Raw genomic sequence first — 22,401 nt, 5'->3', positions numbered from 1 at the left:
ATGGATTCATTCCTAAAGTGGTGTTACAGAACAACCCTTGGAAGATGCTGGTCTTCACTGTTCTTGGAGTCCTCTGGTTTGAGAAAACAACTAAAATATAATGTAGCAGGAAGGCAGTACCCGTGAACATACGGTGAGTTACAAAAATGAGACCATGAATACTGTTTTCAGATACTGCCGAGCTAATTCTGTAGCCTTGGACATTTCTCTTTAACTCCAGCAGTTTGGAATTGGCCTCTCTAGTCAGCAATGCTTCTAAACCAGCAGTAAATGTAGTCCACAGCACTACCCCTCATTAACGATCTCCTTTCAGATCCGGAAAATCAGGCAAAAACAGTGATGTGCCCATTCTAACTCCCAAGTACCTACTCCTACTTCCTCAAGCAAGATAAGTATGTCCCCCAAAGCTATGTCTGCCTTATAACCCTGGCGGATCTCCACAGCCCTATTGTTCTATATTGGACTTTGAAATCTGAAAAAACAGACCTGTGGTATTCCTGCACATGTAAAGCTTCAGCTTCTCAGGAGTGATGGTCTCCATGACTGGCTAGCATTAAGATAAAGACACACCACTTCAACCAGGAAATAATCCACATCATCTGTTTCCTTCCTATTGTTCACCTTGATCACCTCCTTCTAGCATGTAATCCCCAAAGTTGTCCTTTCGCTCATTAAGTAAATACACTACTGCTCTACAGGAGTAGGATACACTGTTCATCCAGTACAACACCTGGGTTAAATAAAAGCGTTTCATTTCCAGATCCTGAGGATTAGTTTCATTGGCCATTTTTCAAACAAAGGAGAAAGCTGATCTAAACGTGTTTGCCAAAATAATATACCCATCATTTAAAGCATTATTTATACAAATGCACTTTATTGTTTTAAACAGAACAAAAGAAGAGGCAGAAAATATTTGCATATAACAAATCCTAGCTTATAAATGTAGTTTTTTAGTGGTGATGTCTCTAATCAGTCTTCAGGGATTTTTTTTTTTTTTTCCCCAATTTGCTTCACTGTGTCTGGAGCACTGATATTAGAGAAAAGCACATCAGCATAAAGTGTAAACCAGTGTCTCAAACCACTGGAAGAACCTGGAGAGCAAACATGATTTTTCTTATTTCCTCTAAGTAATCTTTCATAAAACAAAAGGTGATCTTTGGCATAGATTCATACTTTAAAGGCATCAATATTGCATTTATATCAGGTAAGCAACTATACAAATATGCTGAGGGCCTTGAAAATAATATTCATCAGTTAAAGGAAAATAGAGGAAAGCCTGAGTGTACAGTACCAACTGAGGACAAGGTTTATACATTCGATGTTGGGATTTAACACATTGGAGGTGAGAAGGAAGGACATTCAGGCAATGGTTTCTTACTCCTTTACTCATCCAGTTCTGGCTTTGGGAAGAAGTACGATTTCATGTGCTGGGCAATGCTTAGACAGCAGTGTTAAGTGCAAAAAAAAGAATTCTTCTCACTTTGCTAATAGGAAACGTATGGTGATAATTAAATATTATACTCATTACTCACGGACATTCGTTACTTGGGAGGGAGGAGAGGATAGAGGGGCTTGGTTAAGGGAGGAAAGAATATACTGAGGACTATTTCCCACTGATTCATCCCCAACGGTGCCAGAATTCCAGTCTGCAAGTGCCAACCTCCCTTAGGTAGGAAGTGCCCTTCAGACAGGATTGCCTTTCTATTAAACATTCCGGGGGTGGCAAGCACCAGTTCTTAGGACTGAATTTCAAAAGGATAAAAAGGATCTTTCAAAATTACAATGAACAAACACATATCTTTAAAATCTTGTCTAGGAAGAATAATGAGGGAGGAATACAAAAGCCAGGATTGGAGACATGATTTGGTTAAAAACTAAATGCAGCATTTCAGCTCAGAAGGAACAGTAAGAGCTAAGAATGAATGCTAAGGCCTCAGCGCAGACCTCTGCAGGCAGTGACGAAGCATGAAGCGCCTGGGCGCAGCCCTGCTGGGAAGATGGGCAGGGCTGCACCCGGCTACTCTGCCCCTCGGTGGCAGAAAGCACCAGGACACACAGTGTGTGGGATGGCTACCTTGGCAGGCCGAGGCGGGCTACAGGACAGGAACCTTCCTTAGCACAGACGTTGCTCAGGGGCAAGGTAAAGACAGAAGCACACAAATGTGATTCTGCGATTTCCTCCTGAGAGCAAAATTTGGTTTTGCACTAGGGGAAATTAGAAGGATGAAACGAGAAGGGCAAGAAGTGAATCCAGGCCCCACATGCTGGGGCTCCCCAGAGGCCATCTTCCCCTGTAGCAGCAAAGCTCACTTCTGAAAAGGACCCAGACAGCACAGCCAGGGTCAGGGGCAACGTGGAAAGCCCAAAACACATTTTGGAGGCACAGCAATTTCCTTCTTAACTAACTTGCCGGGGCGGGGGGGAGGGGGGGGGGTAGTTAAAAGGAAGCAGAAAAGGAACTGTCCCCTAGAGAATGAGGGCGGAGCAGGGTGTCTGGCTAGTGTTCAGTCGTGGATTCTGAGCTTATGTGAAGTCCGTGGGCTAGAAACCCAGTCTTCCTATTGGGACAGAGTGCTTACGAGTATAACTGTGTTTGAGAATACAGGCTGTGTACGGAGACACGTTTCAAAGTGTCCATGACAAGAGTATACAAGGTTTCTAAAGTGAAGAGGCCCCACTCCTTTCTGTTATGTCAGGCCAGGATGTGGGTGGCTTTTAACCCCCTAGCAATTCTCAGCATCTTCTGGGACTCAGACCATTTCATTGTGTTTAGTAGGGGTTTCTGTGCCAGCCAGGTGTGACCAGGTGCCTACTGGTACCAGGGAGTCTTTCTAACCCAGCGCAGTGTAAATCCAGCATCTGTTCGAATTTTGATTGAAGCAGCTTCTGCTTCTCGAACAGTCTCCTTCACTGACTGCATGAGGTTCTGGGCGTTGTGAACCAGCATCTCTGTGGCCTGCAAGCAAAGAGAAACGCTCCGTTACTCATAGTCCCTGATGTGGCCCTACCTCCAGAACTGGCTTAAGCTAGGAGTGGACTGAAGTTTGCCCGACCCGCAGCTGGCATCCCCCATACTTGTCACATCACTGGTGGGTTCGGGGGGGGGGGGGGGGGGAGGTTTCTCCAAAAACGGCCATCAATGATCATGTACTATACCCGCAGCTGGCCTCTAGCACATACTCCCTTCCTGGTCCTCAAACAAGCTGCCGCCTCGCCTCGGGCTCTTACTGTTCCCTCTACCTGGAATGCTTTTCCCTCACGGCTTAGCCCTCACCTCCTTCAGATCTTTGCTCAGATGTCACTTTGAGAGGCATTCCCTGTTCACCTTATTTTAAATACAAACACCTTCCCAAGTGGCAGCATTCTTCATCCTCCAATTCTTCATTTTTCTCCACAGAATCCATCATTACTGATACGCTATATGCAAATTTTACCTAAGTTGTTTGCTTTATCTGCTATTTTACCTGATTTTATCAAATTTTAGTACCACGAGGGCAGTGATTTTTGTCACTTTTGTTTGCTGCTATGCCCCGTGTTAGGACAGGGCCTGGCACAAAAAGGGGTATTTCATAAATATTTTAATAATGAATGAAAAAATTAACCAAATGAGCAAACCAATCATCTTATAAATCCATGAAAGTCTAAATACATAAATTTAGACACACAAGCTTACTGCAAACACACTAATACTCCAACATAGAAACTCAGAGAACTTATTGATCTATTAGGACAGTAATTTTTTTTTAAATCTTTAACTATTTTTGATTAAAAAAAAAAACACCATTTTTGAGCCACAGACGCTTTGAGGATTTTGAGGATTTTGAGGAATTCTGTAGAGTCTTCCCTGGAAAATGCTCGCGTGTATAAAATTTGTCCACACAGTTTCTGAGGGTTCACTGGCTCTGAGACACATAACTACGGGCTTAAATTCCTGGTCAGCTGATCTTTTCACTCGGTCCACAAAGAGGCTAAGGCCCAGATAGGTTCAGAGATTCGCAACCAAACTCACACAATCATCAGGATGAGGACTCAAAACATCTGACTTGCAGTCCTGTGGTTTTGCAGTTCGACCACACTGTTAGTTTCTCTTTTTACTGTAATATTAGGAGGAACATAGGAGAAATTCCCCAAATACATTTGTGTTGGTTAATTAAACAATATGGTCTGAAACCATGAATCTTTATCCTTCTTTCTCTGCTTCCACTTCCTTTACTTGGTGCAGATGAGATCACATGACAAGGAACAGCCCAAGTGCCCAGACCCTGCCTAGAATACATGGAAGTTAGGGGTGAAGATCCAACCCCATGGTGTCCCCCTCGTTGAGGGGGAGGGGGGAGAGCTGTTGGACTAAAACAAGGCAGTGGAAGCAGCACCACTGGCACCAGACGGCAGCCTCTGTCTCCTGGCCCAGAGATCAGGGCTGGCCTCCTGAACTACCTGTGAGTTCCCTGAGGAGAGGGACTGTGTCTGTTTCTTTAACTCTCCACTACAGCGCCCAATCCACAGCCACATGCTCACCCATGTACGATGAGCCTATCTGCGCAGCTCAACAAAAGATGTGCTACCTACTGTGAGGTGACACTAGACGTATGGCACACAGCGCGGCCTCCCAAAGGGGAGCTAAGGAGAGGAAGAGGTGCTCACATGAGAGCTTTCCCAATAGTTCTGGGCCACAATTCCAGGAGGCAGTGAAGGACGACAAACTCCAAAAAAGCGGTTGCCATCACTTCAGAGAACCCTCCTGCCACTCTTATTGCAATTTCTGTCAAAGAAAGCAAGAGAAACACCTCCTCTGAGCTGTCATCTCGGCCTCAGCACACACCTGTCTCATGCCCCTGAAAAGCCAGCACGATTCCTCCTCGAGGTACTGATATCCCGGGGAGCTAGGAAGCAGAAATGCTCTCCAGCCAAAGGAGTGAATAGGCACTGGAGGCCTCAAGAGAGCCAAAGCTACTTCCTGGAGGAAAAGAACTGAGGTTAACCCCAGGCCTCGACTTCCCATCTGTAGAGGGACAAAAGCCACACAAGAGCTTTCCTTCACCTGGATTAAATTACTATAAAATGGCACAGAAGCTGCTGGCAAGAAACGAGAAGCAGAGGACACATACCTGCTCAGACTCCTCATCACTGATGTTGGTGCGACCCAGCATGGTGGCCTTCACAGTGGACAGGATCTTGAGTTGGGTGCTTATGGTTGGGATTCGCTCACATACCTAAAAAGGAAACTTAATTTAGTATGTTTCTAACGTTCTTCTTGCCCGCCAACTCTTTGAGGGCAAGACTTATCCACCGCTGTATTCCTGAGGCTGGCATGCAGAAGGCATTCGGTAAATCAGCAGCAGGATCCCACTTGCTTTCTCCCCAGAAGCAGTCTAGTCCCTCTCTTCAGAATGATGCGCTACCATTATCATTTTTTCATTTGATTAGGAAGGAAATTGTCCTGAATCTGTCTTTCCCAAATATATACGTGTATTTCCCCTTTTTGCTGCCTCTTCAGAGCTCCTCCACCTCCTCCTTGCTCATCCAGTCTTCTCTCTCTCGCTTTCTCCCTCCCACAACCCCTACTCTGACACACTCACACTCTCACACACACACACACACACACACACACACACATTTCTCTTGAGTACCTGTAAGAGGTTGGTTCTAATCCGCTTATCTGTGCACTGCTTGGCAACCTCCTTGGCCAACCGCGTCACCTCATCTGAGGCCTTGGCAATGTCCTTGGCACACTGAATCAGTGCCCGCTTGGTACCACTGCCCCCTCTTACCAGCCGAGACATCTCAGCCATCAGCAGAGCCATGCGTTTGGCTGCTGCAATGATGTCATTGCCCTAGAGAGAAGCAAAGATATAATGTGAGCTCAGCCCACACTCTGGCCAAGTTAGGGAAGAAGGTAGAAGCACAGAGAAGAGAGGAGGGAGCCTGCTGCGCTAGCAGCCTCTGGAAGGGTGAGGAGAGAATAAGGGGACTGCTCTTAAGTGACATGGACAGTACAGGAGAACAGAGAGAAGGGTGAGCCAGGACACTCCTCCCAGCACTCAGTGAGAGAGGCAGAAAGAAAGAGATGACCCCACTGAGAAAGGGAAGACCCGGATATTAGTCTGGAAGGGCAACATGTGCGCCCCGGCATGGCAATGAACGAGCACCTCAGCATCTCCAAGTTAATCATGTCAATAAAAATGAGGACGGGACCAAGAAGTTGGTTAAACAGGCATTTTCTTTCTGTAGGGGAAAAGCAGTAGAGCTGGCTTGAGGGGAAAAATACGGAGGAGCCTCTCCGGGTGCTGAAATCATCCCCTTCGCCCTAACCCTCATGGCCAATAACAGCCAAGGACGGACTGTTGCCGCTGAGCTAGAATTTAAACCAAGTAACCATTATCAGCCTTGATGAGAAAAGATCTACTTTCTCACCTAGACTGCTCCTGCCCTCCCGTCTACTGCCTCTTATTTGTCCTGTCAGCCTAAGGGAACATGTTATTTTAATTTATCACATTTGAAAAGGCTGAGAATCAGTCCTCTCAGCTAAGTGGCTTCAATTAAAGAAACCTTCAGCTAAGAGCAAAAAAATAAAACTCATGAGTCAAGCTGTAAATGGAACCCCCCACTCCAACTACTAGCGGTTTATCTTCAATTCGGCATCTGGATTCATTAAAACCCTCGTGGGTCATAATCAAGAAATGTACATGAAATTTACTTTATGCCCTCAAAAGGAGCAGCTTTTTGGCTGCTAACAACCAAAAATAACCACTGCAATGTTCAAAACGACCTAAAAGGTCAGGCCCTACTCATTTTTCCCCTCATGCATTTCAATTTCTAGACCAGGCGTGAGGCATACACAAACCATGCCACTGCAGGGCACTCTGGGAGACACCCCCACAGGCATCAGGAAGTGGCTGATCACTGTGCAGGGAGGCGTGTATCATCGCAGGCAGTAACTGGGGCCAGAGAGAACAGAGGTACGGGAAGAAGTCACGAGAACAGGGGCAGGTTAGACAAGGCTGTCTCTTCCAGTGTAGACCTGGGATCATTGCAGGGTTTCACGAACTTGATTAGAAGACAGTGTAGTGCCAGGGTTAGTTATTACCCATCACTCTCCAAACCCTTTCTTCTTGCAACATGCTACCTTCAAAAGGAAAAAAGTGATTACCCTCTTCCTCCACTCCCCAAACTAGCGTGGGTTCAGTCCCAAGGTGGAAGCTCTGTGGCTGCCTGTCCTGCAGCCCTGAGTGCTCCCTGTCCCCCACCCCCCCACCGAAAGACCCAAGCAGTCAGTGAAGCCCCTTCCCTGTGGGTTCCTATTAAGGCCAGCATCTGCCAGGCAGCCAAGTGCAGGGCAGCAAGCAGTCCGCCCCAGAGACCCCGCCGTATAAGCTGCTTCTCACCCTGACCAGCTCTGCTTGAGCCATCAGTGACAGGTCAGCAGAGGAGGGGGTGGCAGGCAAAGCTCAATGGTCAGGCCAGGTGACCTCTTAACGGTCTACAATGGTCCCCAACCTGCATGTCATTGAGAGACATATCCATGGCCTCCCAAGGGGGCTTAAGGTTCCAATTGTGGCCCCAAGGTCAGTAAGAAAAGGAATCCTTTCAGAAAGTGACCCCATCTCTAGCCCCAAACATAATGCAATCCAATCACTCTGGCATTAGCAGACCTATCAAACTTGTGAAGCCAGTCCTAACAACAAGGTGCAGACAGAGGCCCGCCCGCCCAGACTCACAGGACTCGCACAGACCATGAGTGATGCAATGTGTCAAGGCTGCACATGGCCGGATGCATATGGAGCAGCCCCCACTGGGGTGCTAATCAGTACCTTACTAGACCACTTGGTAGCTTCCCGATGCAATGACTGAGCCGCGGCCAGAATGGGCTGGTTGACCGGCTGATTGGATGGCATTAACAGCAGCTCAGGTTCGAAATCGTCTTCCATGTCAGGGGGGACAGGGAACCCGACAGCATCGGCCGCATCTGCCTCAGCTACAACGCCTATACCCACCTCAGCGGCTCGGTTACCCGGCTTGGTCGATGGCAGGAAGGATGAGAAACAGGGACAGTGTTAGTAAGAGCAGTAGGACTGGGGAAGCTGAGCATCAGCTGGCTTAGTAACCAAAGCTTGCCTAGGATGGAAAGGAGAATGGCCTCTCTCCAGAAGCCAGATGAACCCAGCCCCACAGAAGGGGAATTCTCAGCCTCCAGCACCAGCCCGAGCCCTCTCCGTTCTCAGTGAGTGAAAGAAAGGCTCACTCCCGTGGCAAAAGATTTCCAGAGAAAAAATTTAAACCAAGAAAGCAAGCGGCATTCCTTTTTTATAACTTACCACCAGAGTTAAACTTGCCAAGAATAATTTTCATGTCACGACATTTCAGAGGAGCCAAACAACCAAACAATAGTGGCTGATTACCTTTAAAAGGAATCCAGGGGGGAAAAAGCAAATACAGCCACACAACTTGCTTTGAACAGAACAAAGTGATCATCCCTTGCTGGCTCCCTTGGGCACTGTTCTCTATCTTCCTGGACACAGGAAGTGACTTGGGTCAGCACTGCAGTTGCCAGGCCACAGATCATTATTTCCTTCAGGAGTTAAAGAGTCTCAGAATTTAAAATGATACATCAGAGGCAACGGATGGCAAACCAGGAAAGAGCCAAAGAAAACAAACACAATGGTTGCGTGAAGAGGACCTATCAGATACAATCAGCCAGCTGAAAGGAGCCTCCAGAATAAGCCACATCCAGCTTTCCATCTTAGGGAAAGCCCACACTGCAGACCAGCTCTCTCTATCCCCTCAAGGTCTTCAGAGACAACACTTCCACGACCTCACACCACATCCACTGCTAGGGTTGACTCAGAAAGCTGTTCCTTGGGTACAACCTCAATCTCTCCTGTTGCTCACTAGCATTCTCACTCCAACCTCAGTTTACACACTTCACAGAAAACACATGAGTGTGGCAACTGACCAAGGCTGAGTTGAAAGGAGCCCAAATTAGTGCCCATGAGAGAACAGGACCCATGAGCGGGCAAGAATGCATTTAATACCAGGGATGGGGATTCTGGAAGGCCAGGGCAAGAGGCAGTGTGATGGGATGCTGAAATAGGCGGAGGGGAAAGAAAATTAAAGAAACTGCCTCAATGAAGCCAAACCATGCATATGAAGAATGGTGAAAACAGTTTCTTCTTAAAAAAAAAAGAAAGAAGAAGAAGAAGAAGAAGAAGAAGAAGAAGAAGAAGAAGAAGAAAAGAAGAAAAGAAGAAGAAGAAGAAGAAGAAGAAGAAGAAGAAGAAGAAGAAGAAGAAGAAGAAGAAAAGAAAAAGAAAAAAGATTTATTTTAAAGTAATCTCTATAGCTAATGTAGGGCTCAAACTCATGACCCTGAGATCAGTGGTCACATGCTCTACCAACTGAGCCGGCTAGGTGCCCCTGAACACAGGTTCTTTATATCAAACACATCTAACCAAGAGGAAGAAAGAGTTTACTTGAAGTTTATTCGAGGCTGCTGTCACTCCTAAAATTCTTATCCTGCACAGGAAACCTGTCTCCAAAAGGCGATGACAAAGTTCCAGAATTCAGGGCAAACAAGGGGTTCAGGTACATTCTAAACCCTTTCCCTAAACTCTGTCTCAACCAGGACTCATCCTCATTCCTTAGAGGAGAGGGCAGCTCGCTGCTGCTGGAGTTCAGAGTCTCACCGTGTACAAAGTCAGAATGACAGATACACAAATGCACACGGTTCAAGGAGCTCCTGACTTCACACAGCTCAAAGTCACCAATCCCCCAATGCTCCAAACCTCCCGAGACAGTCGGGCCTCAAGACTTCTGGCTACAAACAGCAGAGTGGGGTAAATATGTAGGCTGATGCCATGTGCCCTGTAAGTTTATTTATAATTCACATATATTTTGTGTCCAGCTACACAGTATATCTGGGTTTATTATAATGAAATTTAAATTTCCTTTAAAATCTTTGAGTAAAACCAACCTCTGCTGTCACCTCCACTCCACTTTCCACATGCACTGCTAATGGTCCTGGAGGTGTGCATGCCCCAGGTAGAAAGATATGATTGCAAATAATTCCACGATCAGACCCAACACCAGCAAGGTCACTATTCATTCCTTCTTAGAACCTGGGCTCACAGCTAACAGCACAGAAAAATACGGAGTTAAAAAACCAAGGTCAATTTCCCAGCCTGGAAAAACCCAAGATCAGCTGCCTGCAAAAGGTCCCTGGAGAACTGCATTTAATACAAGAGCCTGAGACGGCTGAGGGCGTGAAAAGGCAAATAAATGGTGGGAATGAAGATCTAGAAGGAAGCGTCATATGACAAACAGTTTAGAACTGAGGTAGAACTACATCTCACTGTCAGGCTAGCAATAATATTTAGCTCTTATCTAGAAAAACTACCATGCACTCTTCATCATTTAGGGGGATAGAGGCAGTCATGGGGCATGACTGCTGCTGCAGCAGCATCCACATTTTCACCAACCACGTTAATATTGACACTTTGAGATTTGTGGAGCTAGAGTTAGCCTGGAGCGGGCTGCAATTGAGGAGTAAGATGATTCTGAGAAAAAGAATAAAGCATGTGGCTTCTAAGACATCCATCAACCTGCTTTTATGAAAAATAGAAGGGAAACAAACACTTCATCTAACTCGAGCAGAGCCCCCAGAAGACTACTTCACGATTGGAGCGCTGATAACTAGCAAGAGAGCATCTAAACACATTCAGCAATCCCAAGAAAGAAAAGCAATTTTTAAAAGACCCCAAGTGTCCAGGGTCACAGGAGCAGACACTTGCATGGACAGAGGAAAGGAACCTCCTCTCAAATATCTTACTAAACCACAAGTAAAAGGGCGATCATGTTATTGGCAACAGCAGGAACCAAGGCAGAGAGAGGGTAACCTTCCAATCAGACTCTTCTTCCTGGGCTGTGAGCTCTTCTTCATCCTATTCCAACAAGAAAAGCCTCCTTACTTACCTTGCTGGACCATTTGCGAGCCTCATCATGGAGCTGCCTCGCAGCCATCATCATTGGCTGGTTAATCACCTCCCCGGCTTTCTGTTCAGGGAACTCTTCATCCTTCTCCTCCGGTGGTGGGGGCCTGGGCGGAGGGACCTCACCCTCAGGCAGAGGTGGTTTGGGAGGAGCAAGCTCATCTGCCAGCTAAGGAAGAATTACTGGGTTGTAAGTAAAACCCTAGGAACTACTCCCTTCTAGAATTCTTTCCTTTTCCTCTAAAAAGCATCCCCAGAAAAGCCACCCACACTCATTCCATAAAAGACCACCCACACTGAGCACAGGGACCACCTGCTTCAATCTCAACAGATGCATACTTTCTTCCTTGCTTCTCCATAAAAAGCCAACAGCTACAGTTTTGGATGCATCCCAGGGAGGCACACATAGCACCACTTCTCTGGGACTGAAGATTCCTAGAGAAGATCTAATTTGTGGTCCTGATTGTTGAAGCCAGTTGCATAGGCAAGTTAACTTCTCTCCTGGGCCTCAGCTTTCCCATCTGGCAACGAGGGGCAGCTAGACCAAATGATCTCTAAGGTCCTGAGTCTAAGTGTCATGAATCTGCTGATCACATACAAAGCCAGGTCTCAGAATAGCCCCCACCCTGGCCCTCACCACGCACCAACAGCCCTGCTCCAGAGACTCAAACGAAGCTGAAGCATTGGAGGCTACGGAAGCACTGTGTCTTAGCTCGGGCAAAATGACCCAATTCTGTCCCCAACCAACCTAGAAACTCACATCTTTTACTGACATGAAACATGCAAAAGTAAATCAAATGGTTGCCTTGATGAACTATTCCCAAAGTCCAGCTATTTCCAGTAGTGTTAGAATAATCACTATTTCCTATCCTAAGATTTGTATCTATAAGATATTGCCCAACTAAGCCTCCTCTTCAACCACTGACCTATGGAAGAATAATTTATGGCACTCCGGGGATGCATCAAAAGACTTTAAATTATAGTTGGGGAAAAATAAGCTTTAAAAAAAACCAAAGACTGTACTACTTTTATTACTAAAAAAAAGTCAAGGAAAGGAAAGAAGGTACACACGTCTAGCTACCTCAGTTTCACCACTGTCAGCTGGGAACACAAAACATCTCCACACTACCAGATGATTTCCCCACTCCTCATTAACTCATCCAGGACCTCAGCACTCATCACACGCACATTTGCCAAAGCCAACTATTCCACGTTAGTGGGTCCCCAGCACAGTCAGCCAACCCACATCCCATGCATAAGAACGGGGTGCAGGGGGTGAGGTGCTCTACTGATTTGGGAATTAAAAACAACTTGTGCGCCTAAGCTTCAGGTAAAAGCTAAACAGAGACACCTAGTAAATGAGGCTGCAGAGCACATTTGCTACAGTCCCAACACCCTCTGCTCAGTTCTCCCCGTCATCCTGAATTTACTTACACGGAGCTGTTCAAGATCTGGAGGAGGAGGCGGGAAGTCAGGCTCCTGAGGTTGGAAGGCTTCTCTGACCTTGGCCACAGCTCCCAGGATCCGATATCCTGAGTCCAGGAAGCTCTTTTGCAGGCCTAAACATAAGACGCCCTCACTTTCAGCTGGGCAGGTCAGTGCCCTGGAGCACTGTCTGTCCAGCAGAAGAACTGGTTTCTATTAACAAAAGCTGGATGTGAAGCTGCCAGGAAGCATCACAGGCAGTGATTGAAGGGGAAGGGACATCACGGCAAGGCAGATGCCATAAGGCCTACAAAGAGCCAGAAGTCACAAACCAGCTAGTCCCTGCGCTGCAGGGTGCCTTCTGGCCTGTACAATTAACAAGTACTCAAGACGTTCCTGGGTGTGATCACTTTGGGCTCAGGTGGTGCTCACCACTTCTCCTATAATGATGAAGCAGTCAAGAGATAAGGCTGCCAAGTCAGAACAGGAGAGATGCTGGTTTCAGATGGGGCATACGGTCCCTGGAGGACGTCTCACCTTTCTCCCTACTTCTTTGCTCAACCTGGCATTAAGTGTATTAACCCCTATGTTGATCAAATGCTGCTACGGTGTCCAGTCACCTGGGATTCAGGAATTCTACTCGAACTACTAGAAACTCCAACTAGGAAACGGAGTGTGTTCTTAGTGACGGTGGGCTGAAGGCGTGGGTAGGGATGAATAGGGCCGCCCTTCCTTCCCACTCCCTTACGCTGCCTGGGTTACTCGGAGACAAGGCTAGACACGCTGGATGCTCAGAACACGGAGGAATTCAGATGTTTCTGACCAAAGAAGCAGTAACATCTTTAGTAATACTGGAAATGTGCTCAGAATTCAGCTAAAGAAAAATCTAGATTCCTTGGTGTGGGATCGGGATATTTACCAAGGAGATCTACAGGTCAACTTAAGCCCTCCAGATTTGGCAGAAACAGAAAATGTCTTACAGAGAAAAGACAGTTTAAGAAAAGCAGAAGAGAAGTTAATGCCAGTTACATAAGCTAAATGGTTGATAAAATGGTTTTCTTGCATCTTTTGAGCAATTTCCAAAACAATGACTAAACAGAGCCAGGAGCTATCTAGTCAGACAACATTAAGAAAGCACAGAAAAGCTGGCCCAGAGAAACTAACTCACAATAAAACCTGCCAATATTGGAGAAAATATTGAGTGTGATATTTTGGGGGGACATCAAAAGAGTGATCTAGCAATCTCAAACTACAGATCTATAGGTTTTGCTCTCAGATACTGGACACGGTGGTTGTGGGGTGGTTGCACACCGTCTCGGCACCCTGTCAGCTTCCCGAGTTAACCTCTCGAGGGAGGTGAACCGCACCATGCATCGCTTACCAGGGTCGGAAATGTTTCCAGCCACAGCCTTTGCATCCATCACCATTGGAGAGATGGTTTTGCTCAATTCATCGGAGGCAGCTTTCACAGCCTCACGGAACTTGGGATCCTCAGAGTTCTCCACCTCCCTCTTAGCCACCAGGAGGATACGGTTGGCCCGGCGAGCAATGCTGGTCGCCCCGGCGACCAACATCTGTGGCTGAATGTTGGCCATGGCTACTTTACACTTGTCCAGGTCTTTTTTAATTGCTTCTTCGGAAGCATCCAACAGAGATTTGGTATCAATAGCTTCGTCCACCAGCCCTGTCAGGAGAACAGAAATGGAATTTCGTTTCTACTTTAGAAGAACAGCGGCTCAAAAACCCTGTTGTCCACTCGAGTCTCACGTGAAAATGTCACCCAGAATTCTCTCCTTCAGCTCCGAGTCCTTCCTAAACAAGCAAAAGCTTCCAGATGATTACCTTAGTTCAAAAAAAGAGTGAAGATGTAGTCCAGGAGGCTGTACAGATTCACAACACTCATACCAACCGTGGTCACTGGCCTTCTCAAGTCGACCACAGGCCACCAGAACCGCAGCGACATCAGGAGGATGGCGACTCAGGCCTCTGCGGCATCTCCACATTCTGTTAATAACATTTTCTCCCTTCCCTCCTCACTCCACAGCCATCTGTTGCGTGCTGGCAGCTTGTAGTGCCCAAGACAAGCCACGCCGAGGATTCTAATAACCCCGGGCGGCTGTTTCTTGTTTCTGTTACCTCTCCTCCGACACCTCAGGAGCTCCACTTTCATCTCTGGCTGCCGTGGCTCCCGTCACCACAGGTTCAGCCGGGGAAGCCGGAGAGCCCGCATCCCTCCCTTCTGCCCTCCTCTCCTAGGCCTCCCTCCACAGACCGTGAAGAAGATTCGGAGGTGCCGCTTCAGTTGCACGGACACGCGTTTGCTGGCGGTTGGCTTCTCCTCTTTTTTAAAAAAACTACGTAGTTGATAAGTTGGAGGAAACTCTGAGACAAGGTGTATTAAATGGTAGCTATTGTGGTTCCTTGAAATGTGAACCCACTGAAAATGACAGGGCTGCTCACTGTGTCCGCGAACACCGCCTCCCAGCCTCTGAAACCAAACTCTGGTTCAGACGGAGCAAAGGCACTATTCAGAGAGGAGATAGCAGCCCTAACAATACACATCACACAGGGAGGGCAGCATTAAAATAAGAGGGACTCAAAGAGCCTCTCTTCAAACAAGTTGCAAGGCTTGAATGAGAAGCTGCCGCTGCTCTGCGGCCTTAATCAGGGCCAAGTACACTGTCGGGCACGTGACCGTCCCTTCCTCCAATTACAGCCCAGTCACATAACCGGTCCTGCTTGAGTTTCTGCGAATGCACTCCTCAAAGGCTCCACAGTAAGAGCTTGGCACACAAGCCTACCTGTCATTTTTTCAACATTATCGATCCACTGGTTCTTCATGGTTTCAAAGTGTTCGTAAGCAGCTTGGTTTCCAGGATTCCTAAGTAAAATGCGAGCAGCTGAGACCACCTGTGGATGACAAAACAACCTGTAAGCCCTAGGGCGCTCTCGCACTGGGACACAAACCTTCAGCGAAGCTTTCCCCTCTCTCCACCTACAGATGGCACTAGAAAGCCAAAAATGGGCAAGCCTTTCAGGCCGAATGCAGGAACACTTGGTCTCTGCAACCGCTCACCAGAGCAAAAGGTTTTACAGTCACAGGCTGATTCTGAGAAGGTACCAGAATGACAAAGTGGCGTTCACTTGATACTTCAGAACATATACAAAGTGACTTATGTTGCTGGGTCGTAGGGCAGATCTATTTTTAACTCTTTGAGGAATCTCCACACATGGCTGCACCAGTTCACATGCCCACCAACAGTGCAGGAGGGTTCCCCTTTCTCCACATCCTCTCCAACATTTGTGGATACAGATGCAATGAAACGCCGGGACACCTGCACCCCGATGTTTATAGCAGCAATGTCCACAATAGCCAAACTGTGGAAGGAGCCTCGGTGTCCATCGAAAGATGAATGGATAAAGAAGATGTGGCTTATGTATACAATGGAATATTCCTCAGCCATTAGAAACGACAAATACCCACCATTTGCTTCGACGTGGATGGAACTGGAGGGTATTATGCTGAGTGAAATAAGTCAATCGGAGAAGGACAAACATTATATGGTCTCATTCATTTGGGGAATATAAAAAATAGTGAAAGGGAATAAAGGGGAAAGGAGAAAAAATGAGCGGGAAATATCAGAAAGGGAGACAGAACATGAGAGACTCCTAACTCTGGCAAACGAACTAGGGGTGGTGGAAGGGGAGGTGGGTGGGGGGTGGGGGTGACTGGGTGATGGGCACTGAGGGGGGCACTTGATGGGATGAGCACTGGGTGTTATTCTATATGTTGGCAAACTTAACACCAATAAAAATAAATTTATAAAAAAAATAAATAAATTTGTAAAGTTCAAAAAAAGTGACTTATGTTTAGACACTTGATGTTTAAAAGAAATAAATAAAATAAAAGAAATAAATAAACACTTGATGTAGATTTTTCCATCTTAAAAAGCACCACCAAGAGAGACACAGCAAATTACTTAAAACTGCTATTTACAGATTTAAAAAAAAAAAAAAAAAGGAACTGGCTACAGTTCACGAAGTACTTCCACATGCATTATCTTACTGCATCCATTATCTCACAACACCCCTTAGGAAACAGGATGGGTAGGTAATTCCACCAACTTACAGATGCAAAAACCAAGACTTAGAAAATGTAAGCGACTTGCTCAAGAGCTCCCGGCGAACCAGTTAGAGGAGCTGGGGAAGGAACTAACACTGCCCGAATATTTGGTAAGTTACAGGCTACACACATATCCTCTTAATCCTCCAAAATATCCATTAGGAAGGAATTCCCTCCATTTTACAGATGATTAAACTCAGAGTCACAGAGGATGCAAGTCTAGATCTGTCTCCAAAATCCTTACTCTTTCCATAGTTGGTATTTTTAATTTTCTGTTTCTCTTTTTTAGGAATCCCAGTTTTATACAGAAATGCCTATGTTCTATGTTTTATGGAAATTTTTAAAGAAAGTTACACATGTTCATATTTTATGGAAATATTTTTTAAAAGTTGGACATGTGTGATTTTTCAAGAGAATCTAATTTGTTAACGTGCCACGTGGGCAAAAAAACAAACAATAAAGAGGTGTGGGTTTTTTCCATCCCTTCCTGCAAGTTCTCACCAAAGCCAGTATCACAGATGTGTAAAGCTCCTGATATACTAAAGGCACACAATACATATCTGCTGAATAAATCAAATTTTTTAAATGAATTCTCTATAATTTGATTAGAAAAAAAAGTACAAACATCACACTAAAAGATGTTGGACTGGTATTTTTAAGAATACTTATCACATATTAGAACTTCAATTCCCACCCAATTTGTTTTCTTTTGCTCCCACTCTACCAGTATACTATTCACAGCATACTGGCTATAACGTGGTTATATAATGAAGTAGAAAAAAAGAAAACAAGTTTTGAACACAACTGGATTTTTTAAAAATATCCTCAAAGAGATGTGGGGAAGGCAGACGCTCTGCAATCAAAATAGACTTAACCTCTCAAGATTATCCAAATATTTCCCAAATTATGGGTGTGTGTGAGCAGGGGTTGCTTTACTACTTTTTTCTACTCTCAAAAGTAATCTATGATCATTGTAGAAAGCTAAAACAATACAAAAATGATTTTGACACTGTGAGTTTGTTTCTTTCATGACAATGTAGAGTAAGTGTTCAAAAATGTATAGAAACTATTCTATAATTGACCTTTACTGCACACTATACGGTGAGTACTGAAACAACGAAAACTGAACAAAATTCAACCTGGGGTGTGAGTTCTCGGGCCGTCTTTACTGATGCCTGAATGCCTTCTACGGTGGATTTATTAGCAGTTCCAACAGCAGCTGCCTTTTCCGCTGTGGCACCAAGCCTTCCTGAATGGTGCTCAAAGTTAGCTGCCCTCTCATCAAATACCTTGAGGAAAAAACAAAGAAATTAGGAAAATCTATTTCAGTAAAAGAAGTCAAGAAGCCAAAGAAAAAACTCTCTTTAAGTAGAGGCAGTAACCACTCAAGCAACAACTTCACAGATGACATCAAACCTTAGTCAATAAGACAACAATCTGGCGATTGCCAGATCTTGCTCTGTGTCCTCAGAGGTTTGGCCATAAGCATCACATGCGTGCATGTGCACAGCCTACCCAACTTTAGTTTTTGTTTTTTTTTTTCCTACCCAACTTCGAATTTCAGTTCAACCAATGCTCACCAAGTGCAGACAGGATACAGAGCACCGTGTAGTCTGCAATAAGAAGGCCACAGACTTCAAAATTCCCTGTTCCCAAAAGTATTATCCTGTAGTTTCAGGAAGACAGACAAACCCACCCAGGCTCCAGTGTAGTTGGCTGGGGATATTAAAGGCCAAGAACATCCTCGTCCTAACCTGAACTCCAGCCGCCTCAAGGCAGCATCCCTCTCATATCCATTACCATTAATGTTGTAAAAACTCTGCTCCTGACCTCCATGGGAAAAATGATAGCTGGTGCTCACACTCAGGCCTGAGACTAGGGCAAGGAAGGCTGATTTTTATTACCCTGAATACAAAACCACCTACTGAATTGTTCATTCATCTCTCAAATTAAAAAAAAAAAAAGTTAACTTATCCTTTGATGTGGATATTAATGCAAGGCTGAGTATGATGAAGGGGACTATTTAACTCAGATAAAATGACAAAAGCTCTTCTGTAGCTTGTTAGGGTAACAGTGCTTGAAAACACAAGGCATACCAGTGCCCGGTCAGGTTTACACTCTACACAGAGCATGTCAGAAACTGCTGACAGGATCCATCCTCTTCTATGCTTTCCCCCGAGGATCTACCTGCCCCACTGGGGCAGTTCTGACTCTTAGCAGACCATCTCTAAGCTCTAAAGTTCTCCTGGTTCAGCAGCAGGTTCCAATCTAATCGCCAGGGTGCTGGGTTGACCCACTCAAGTCTCTTGCCCACACTGGCCTCTTGTTTGGGTTCAGCCACCTGGGTTCTTGCCATTTAATGCTCAGAATCTCTGTCTGAACCTCTGATCTCCTAGCCTCAGTCCTTGTTTCTTATCTTGGCTGGTCTCCCACACCTGGATCTACAAGGCTTTCACTTACCCTACTTAATCATCCCAATTCCAGCCCTGTCTGCTGCATCCTCTGATTTAACTGGCTGTTTGGCCTGCTTTTCTTATCACTCAGTCAAAATTTACTGAGCACCTACTATGTGCCAGAACACTGGAATAGATGCTGAAGATACAAAAAATGAATAAGGCACAATTTCTGCAACTCAGGAGCTCACATCCTTGAGATGTAAAAAAAGGCCCATAAACAGATACTTATATTAGAGTGTATGATGTACAATCATAAACCTAAGCACTGACATCATGAGAGCAAAAGGAAAGGTGCTTAAATCTATCCAGGAAGTAAAGGATAAAAGGATAAAGGATAAATAGGAATTAGCCCAAAAAGAAGGGAAAGATAATTAGAAACCAAAAGAACAGAGACAAGGAAGAGAAAAAGGACAGAGTCTGTAGGAAACTATAAGCAGTTAAAGGCTACTGGGGCATGAACTGAAAAGCAGACGCTTGTGGGAAACAGGCATAAAGAGAGTACTAGGAGCAGATCCTGGCACTCTGGCTTTATCCTATGCGAGAGGGAAGGCCTGCCAAAGGGCTAAGTAGTGAAATAGGGTCAAATCTGTATTTTTATTTTATTGGTGGCTTAGTGACAGATTCAAAGAAGACCAGTCACAGCTGTGCAGTCATTTAGGCAACAGGGGATAAGGATCAGAACAAGAGCTGTAGCAACATGAATGGAAAACGTAAAGGATTCAAGGAATATTTGTGAGATCAAATTAGCTTGCCTTAGATATTTATTGGTGTGGGAAGATTCAATGGCGACTCACACATTTCCGAGAGAGGAGAGAGGGGGACAGGAGGACAACACATGCTGACATACCAAGGAACCAGCAGAGACTCTTTCTACTAGTCTAAGACTCAGAGAATTCTGGAATGAAAAAAATAGCAAATCATCCTAGTCGAAGGGGACCATGAGCTGAACTGTGCCATGACCTAAGCTAAAGAAGGAAAACGGGGGTCATCAGCAAAAAGGAATAACACAAACCTCCACCCACCACTTCTACATGGTCTTAGGTGCCTGACCCAACAGCCCCTTCTTCTTTGCTGCCAATACTTGCTTTCCTAGATTCCCCTACAGCTGGAGCAGCCATATGACCGAGTTCTAGCCAGTGAAACATAAGCAAAAGTCTCCTGGAAGATTTCTGGGAAAGGCTTTACTTCCATTCATTCAGCACCAACAATGTGCCAGGCATTGTTTTAGGAATTGGGAATATTCATTCCTGCTTTGTCAGAAGATTCACTGACCTTAGAGTTGAGGATCCATTTCTGGATTCTCTATTCTGTTTCATTGATCTGTGTGTCTGTTTTGGGGTTGGTTGGTTTGTTTTTTAAGATTGTTTTTATTTATTCATGAGAGACACAGAAAGAGAAGCAGAGACATAGGCAGAGGGAGAAGCAGACTTCCTGTGGGGAGCCCGATGCAGGACTCGATCCCAGGACCCAGGGTCATGCCCTGGGCCAAAGGCAGACGCCCAACCACTGACCCCCCCAGGTGTCCCTATGTGTCTGTTTTTGAGCCAAGAAGTCCAACGGTGGATGAATGGATAAAGAAGATAGATATAAATAGATATAGATAGATATAGATATAGATATAGATATAGATAGATATATACTACACAAGATGGAATATTACTCAGCCATCACAAAGGATGAAATCTTACCATTTACATCATGACATGGATGGAACTGAAGGGTATTATGCTGAGTGAAATGAGTCATTCAGAGAAAGATAATTACGACATAGTTTCACTCATATGAGGAATATAAGAAACAGTGCAAAAGATCAAAAGGGAAGAGAGGAAAAATGGAATGGGAAAAAATCAGAGAGGGAGACAAATCATGCGAGACTCAACTATGGGAAAGAGGGTTGCTAGAGGGGAGGAAGATGGGGGAATGGGTTACCTGGGTGACGGGCATTAAGGAGGGCATGTGATATGAGGAGCCCTGGATCTTACATGCAACTAATGAATTACTCAACTCTACATCTAAAACTAATGATGCTCTAAATGTTGGCTAATTGAATTTAAATTTTAAAAAATTAAATTTAAAAAAAAGAACTGGGAATAAAGGGAGGTCTGAGTGGCTCAGTCAATCAAGTATCTGCCTTCAGCTCAAGTCATGATCCCAGGATCGAGCCCTAAGTCAGACTCCCTGCTCAGTGGGGAACCTGCTTCTCCCTCTACTTTTCCCTCTCCCTCTGCCCCTCTCCTTGTTCATGCTCATGCTCTCATTCTCTTGCTCTCTCTTTCGCTCACTCTCAAATAAATAAAATCTTATAAAGATTTTTTTTTAATTTTTTTTTATTTATTTATGATAGTCACAGAGAGAGAGAGAGAGGCAGAGACACAGGCGGAGGGAGAAGCAGGCTCCATGCACCGGGAGCCTGATGTGGGACTCGATCCCAGGTCTCCAGGATCGCGCCCTGGGCCAAAGGCAGGCGCCAAACCGCTGCGCCACCCAGGGATCCCTCTTATAAAGATTTTAAATAAAATATTTAAAGAAAAAAAACTGGGAATAAAGTATGACAAAACAAACTCCTTGCCTGCATGGCCTCTCAGGCTACTGTGAGGGAGACAGACAGACAAACAAAAAGTGAAGTAAACATGTCAAATGTTGAAAAATGCTGAGGAGAAAAGTAGGATATGGAGATTAGGAAATCCCCGGGTCTGGGGCTGGGGTTGCTATCTTAGGCAGTGACCCAAAAGTGGCATTTCAGTAGGAGATGAAGAAAGGGAATGAATAATACAAATAATTATCTATGGGAGGAACAGAGAGAACAAGTACAACTGCCCCAAGGTGAGAACACAGTAGACATAAACATGGCAGCCCGGGAAACAACACCAGGAGGTCAATGTAGACAGAGGAGCATGAGGGGTGAGGTCAGAGAAGTAGGCAGGAACCAGCTGCCGTGGTGCCCCGGAAGCTTCGAGAACAATTCACACCAGCTCATCAGAGCCAAACATGCCCATCTCTTCCTTCCCAACTCTGCTTTCAGTGACTCCACAAACAGTCATGATGGGAATATTTACATCATGGAAATAAACAAGCTTTACAAATTAGGGTGTTCTGGTCTTTAGACTTTCCTGGAGTGCTGTCCTGCCAGCACATCACTGGCCTTACTGTTATTTAAAGGACGCTGGCTTTACTCTGGAAGAGGAAGGAGTCATCGGAAGAGGCTTAATATCTGAATGACATCAAATCATTTAAAAGGTTTGCCTTGAATTCTGTGTTGAGAATAAAATGTCCTAATAAAAGGGACGGTTATGACTGGAGGGCCCTACCCCTTGTGTCTTATTGCTCTGAACATGATGCATAGAGTTATAGCAGTCATCTCACACCATTAGGAAAAGACCAAGAAAATCACAGGTATGCCAGATCTCATGAT

The 22,401-nt window shown here is 45.3% G+C and overlaps 1 protein-coding gene across 2 annotated transcripts in view; it reads right to left on the bottom strand.

Annotated features, from left to right (window-relative positions):
* Window positions 1-857: 857 nt before the first annotated feature.
* Window positions 858-22,401, bottom strand: part of VCL (vinculin) — a 113,539-nt gene continuing 91,995 nt past the window's right edge. The window contains exons 14-22 of one of the 2 annotated variants that reach the window (XM_026004978.2): window positions 17,673-17,822; window positions 15,212-15,320; window positions 13,792-14,094; window positions 12,420-12,544; window positions 10,969-11,154; window positions 7,812-8,015; window positions 5,631-5,834; window positions 5,109-5,213; window positions 858-2,956 (exon numbers count right to left, since the gene is read on the bottom strand). In XM_026004978.2, the coding sequence (XP_025860763.1) occupies window positions 2,810-2,956; window positions 5,109-5,213; window positions 5,631-5,834; window positions 7,812-8,015; window positions 10,969-11,154; window positions 12,420-12,544; window positions 13,792-14,094; window positions 15,212-15,320; window positions 17,673-17,822 (1,533 nt within the window). In that variant the 3' untranslated portion in view covers window positions 858-2,809. The remainder of the gene's footprint in view (window positions 2,957-5,108; window positions 5,214-5,630; window positions 5,835-7,811; window positions 8,016-10,968; window positions 11,155-12,419; window positions 12,545-13,791; window positions 14,095-15,211; window positions 15,321-17,672; window positions 17,823-22,401) is intronic. The other variant, XM_026004971.2, reaches the window with a different exon arrangement.

This window comes from Vulpes vulpes, chromosome 4, assembly GCF_048418805.1.
Source record: "Vulpes vulpes isolate BD-2025 chromosome 4, VulVul3, whole genome shotgun sequence".
In the NCBI taxonomy this organism is placed as follows: Eukaryota; Metazoa; Chordata; class Mammalia; order Carnivora; family Canidae; genus Vulpes; species Vulpes vulpes.
The sequence above is the reverse complement of the archived record's forward strand: the minus strand, read 5'-3'. Positions and strand labels throughout refer to the sequence as shown.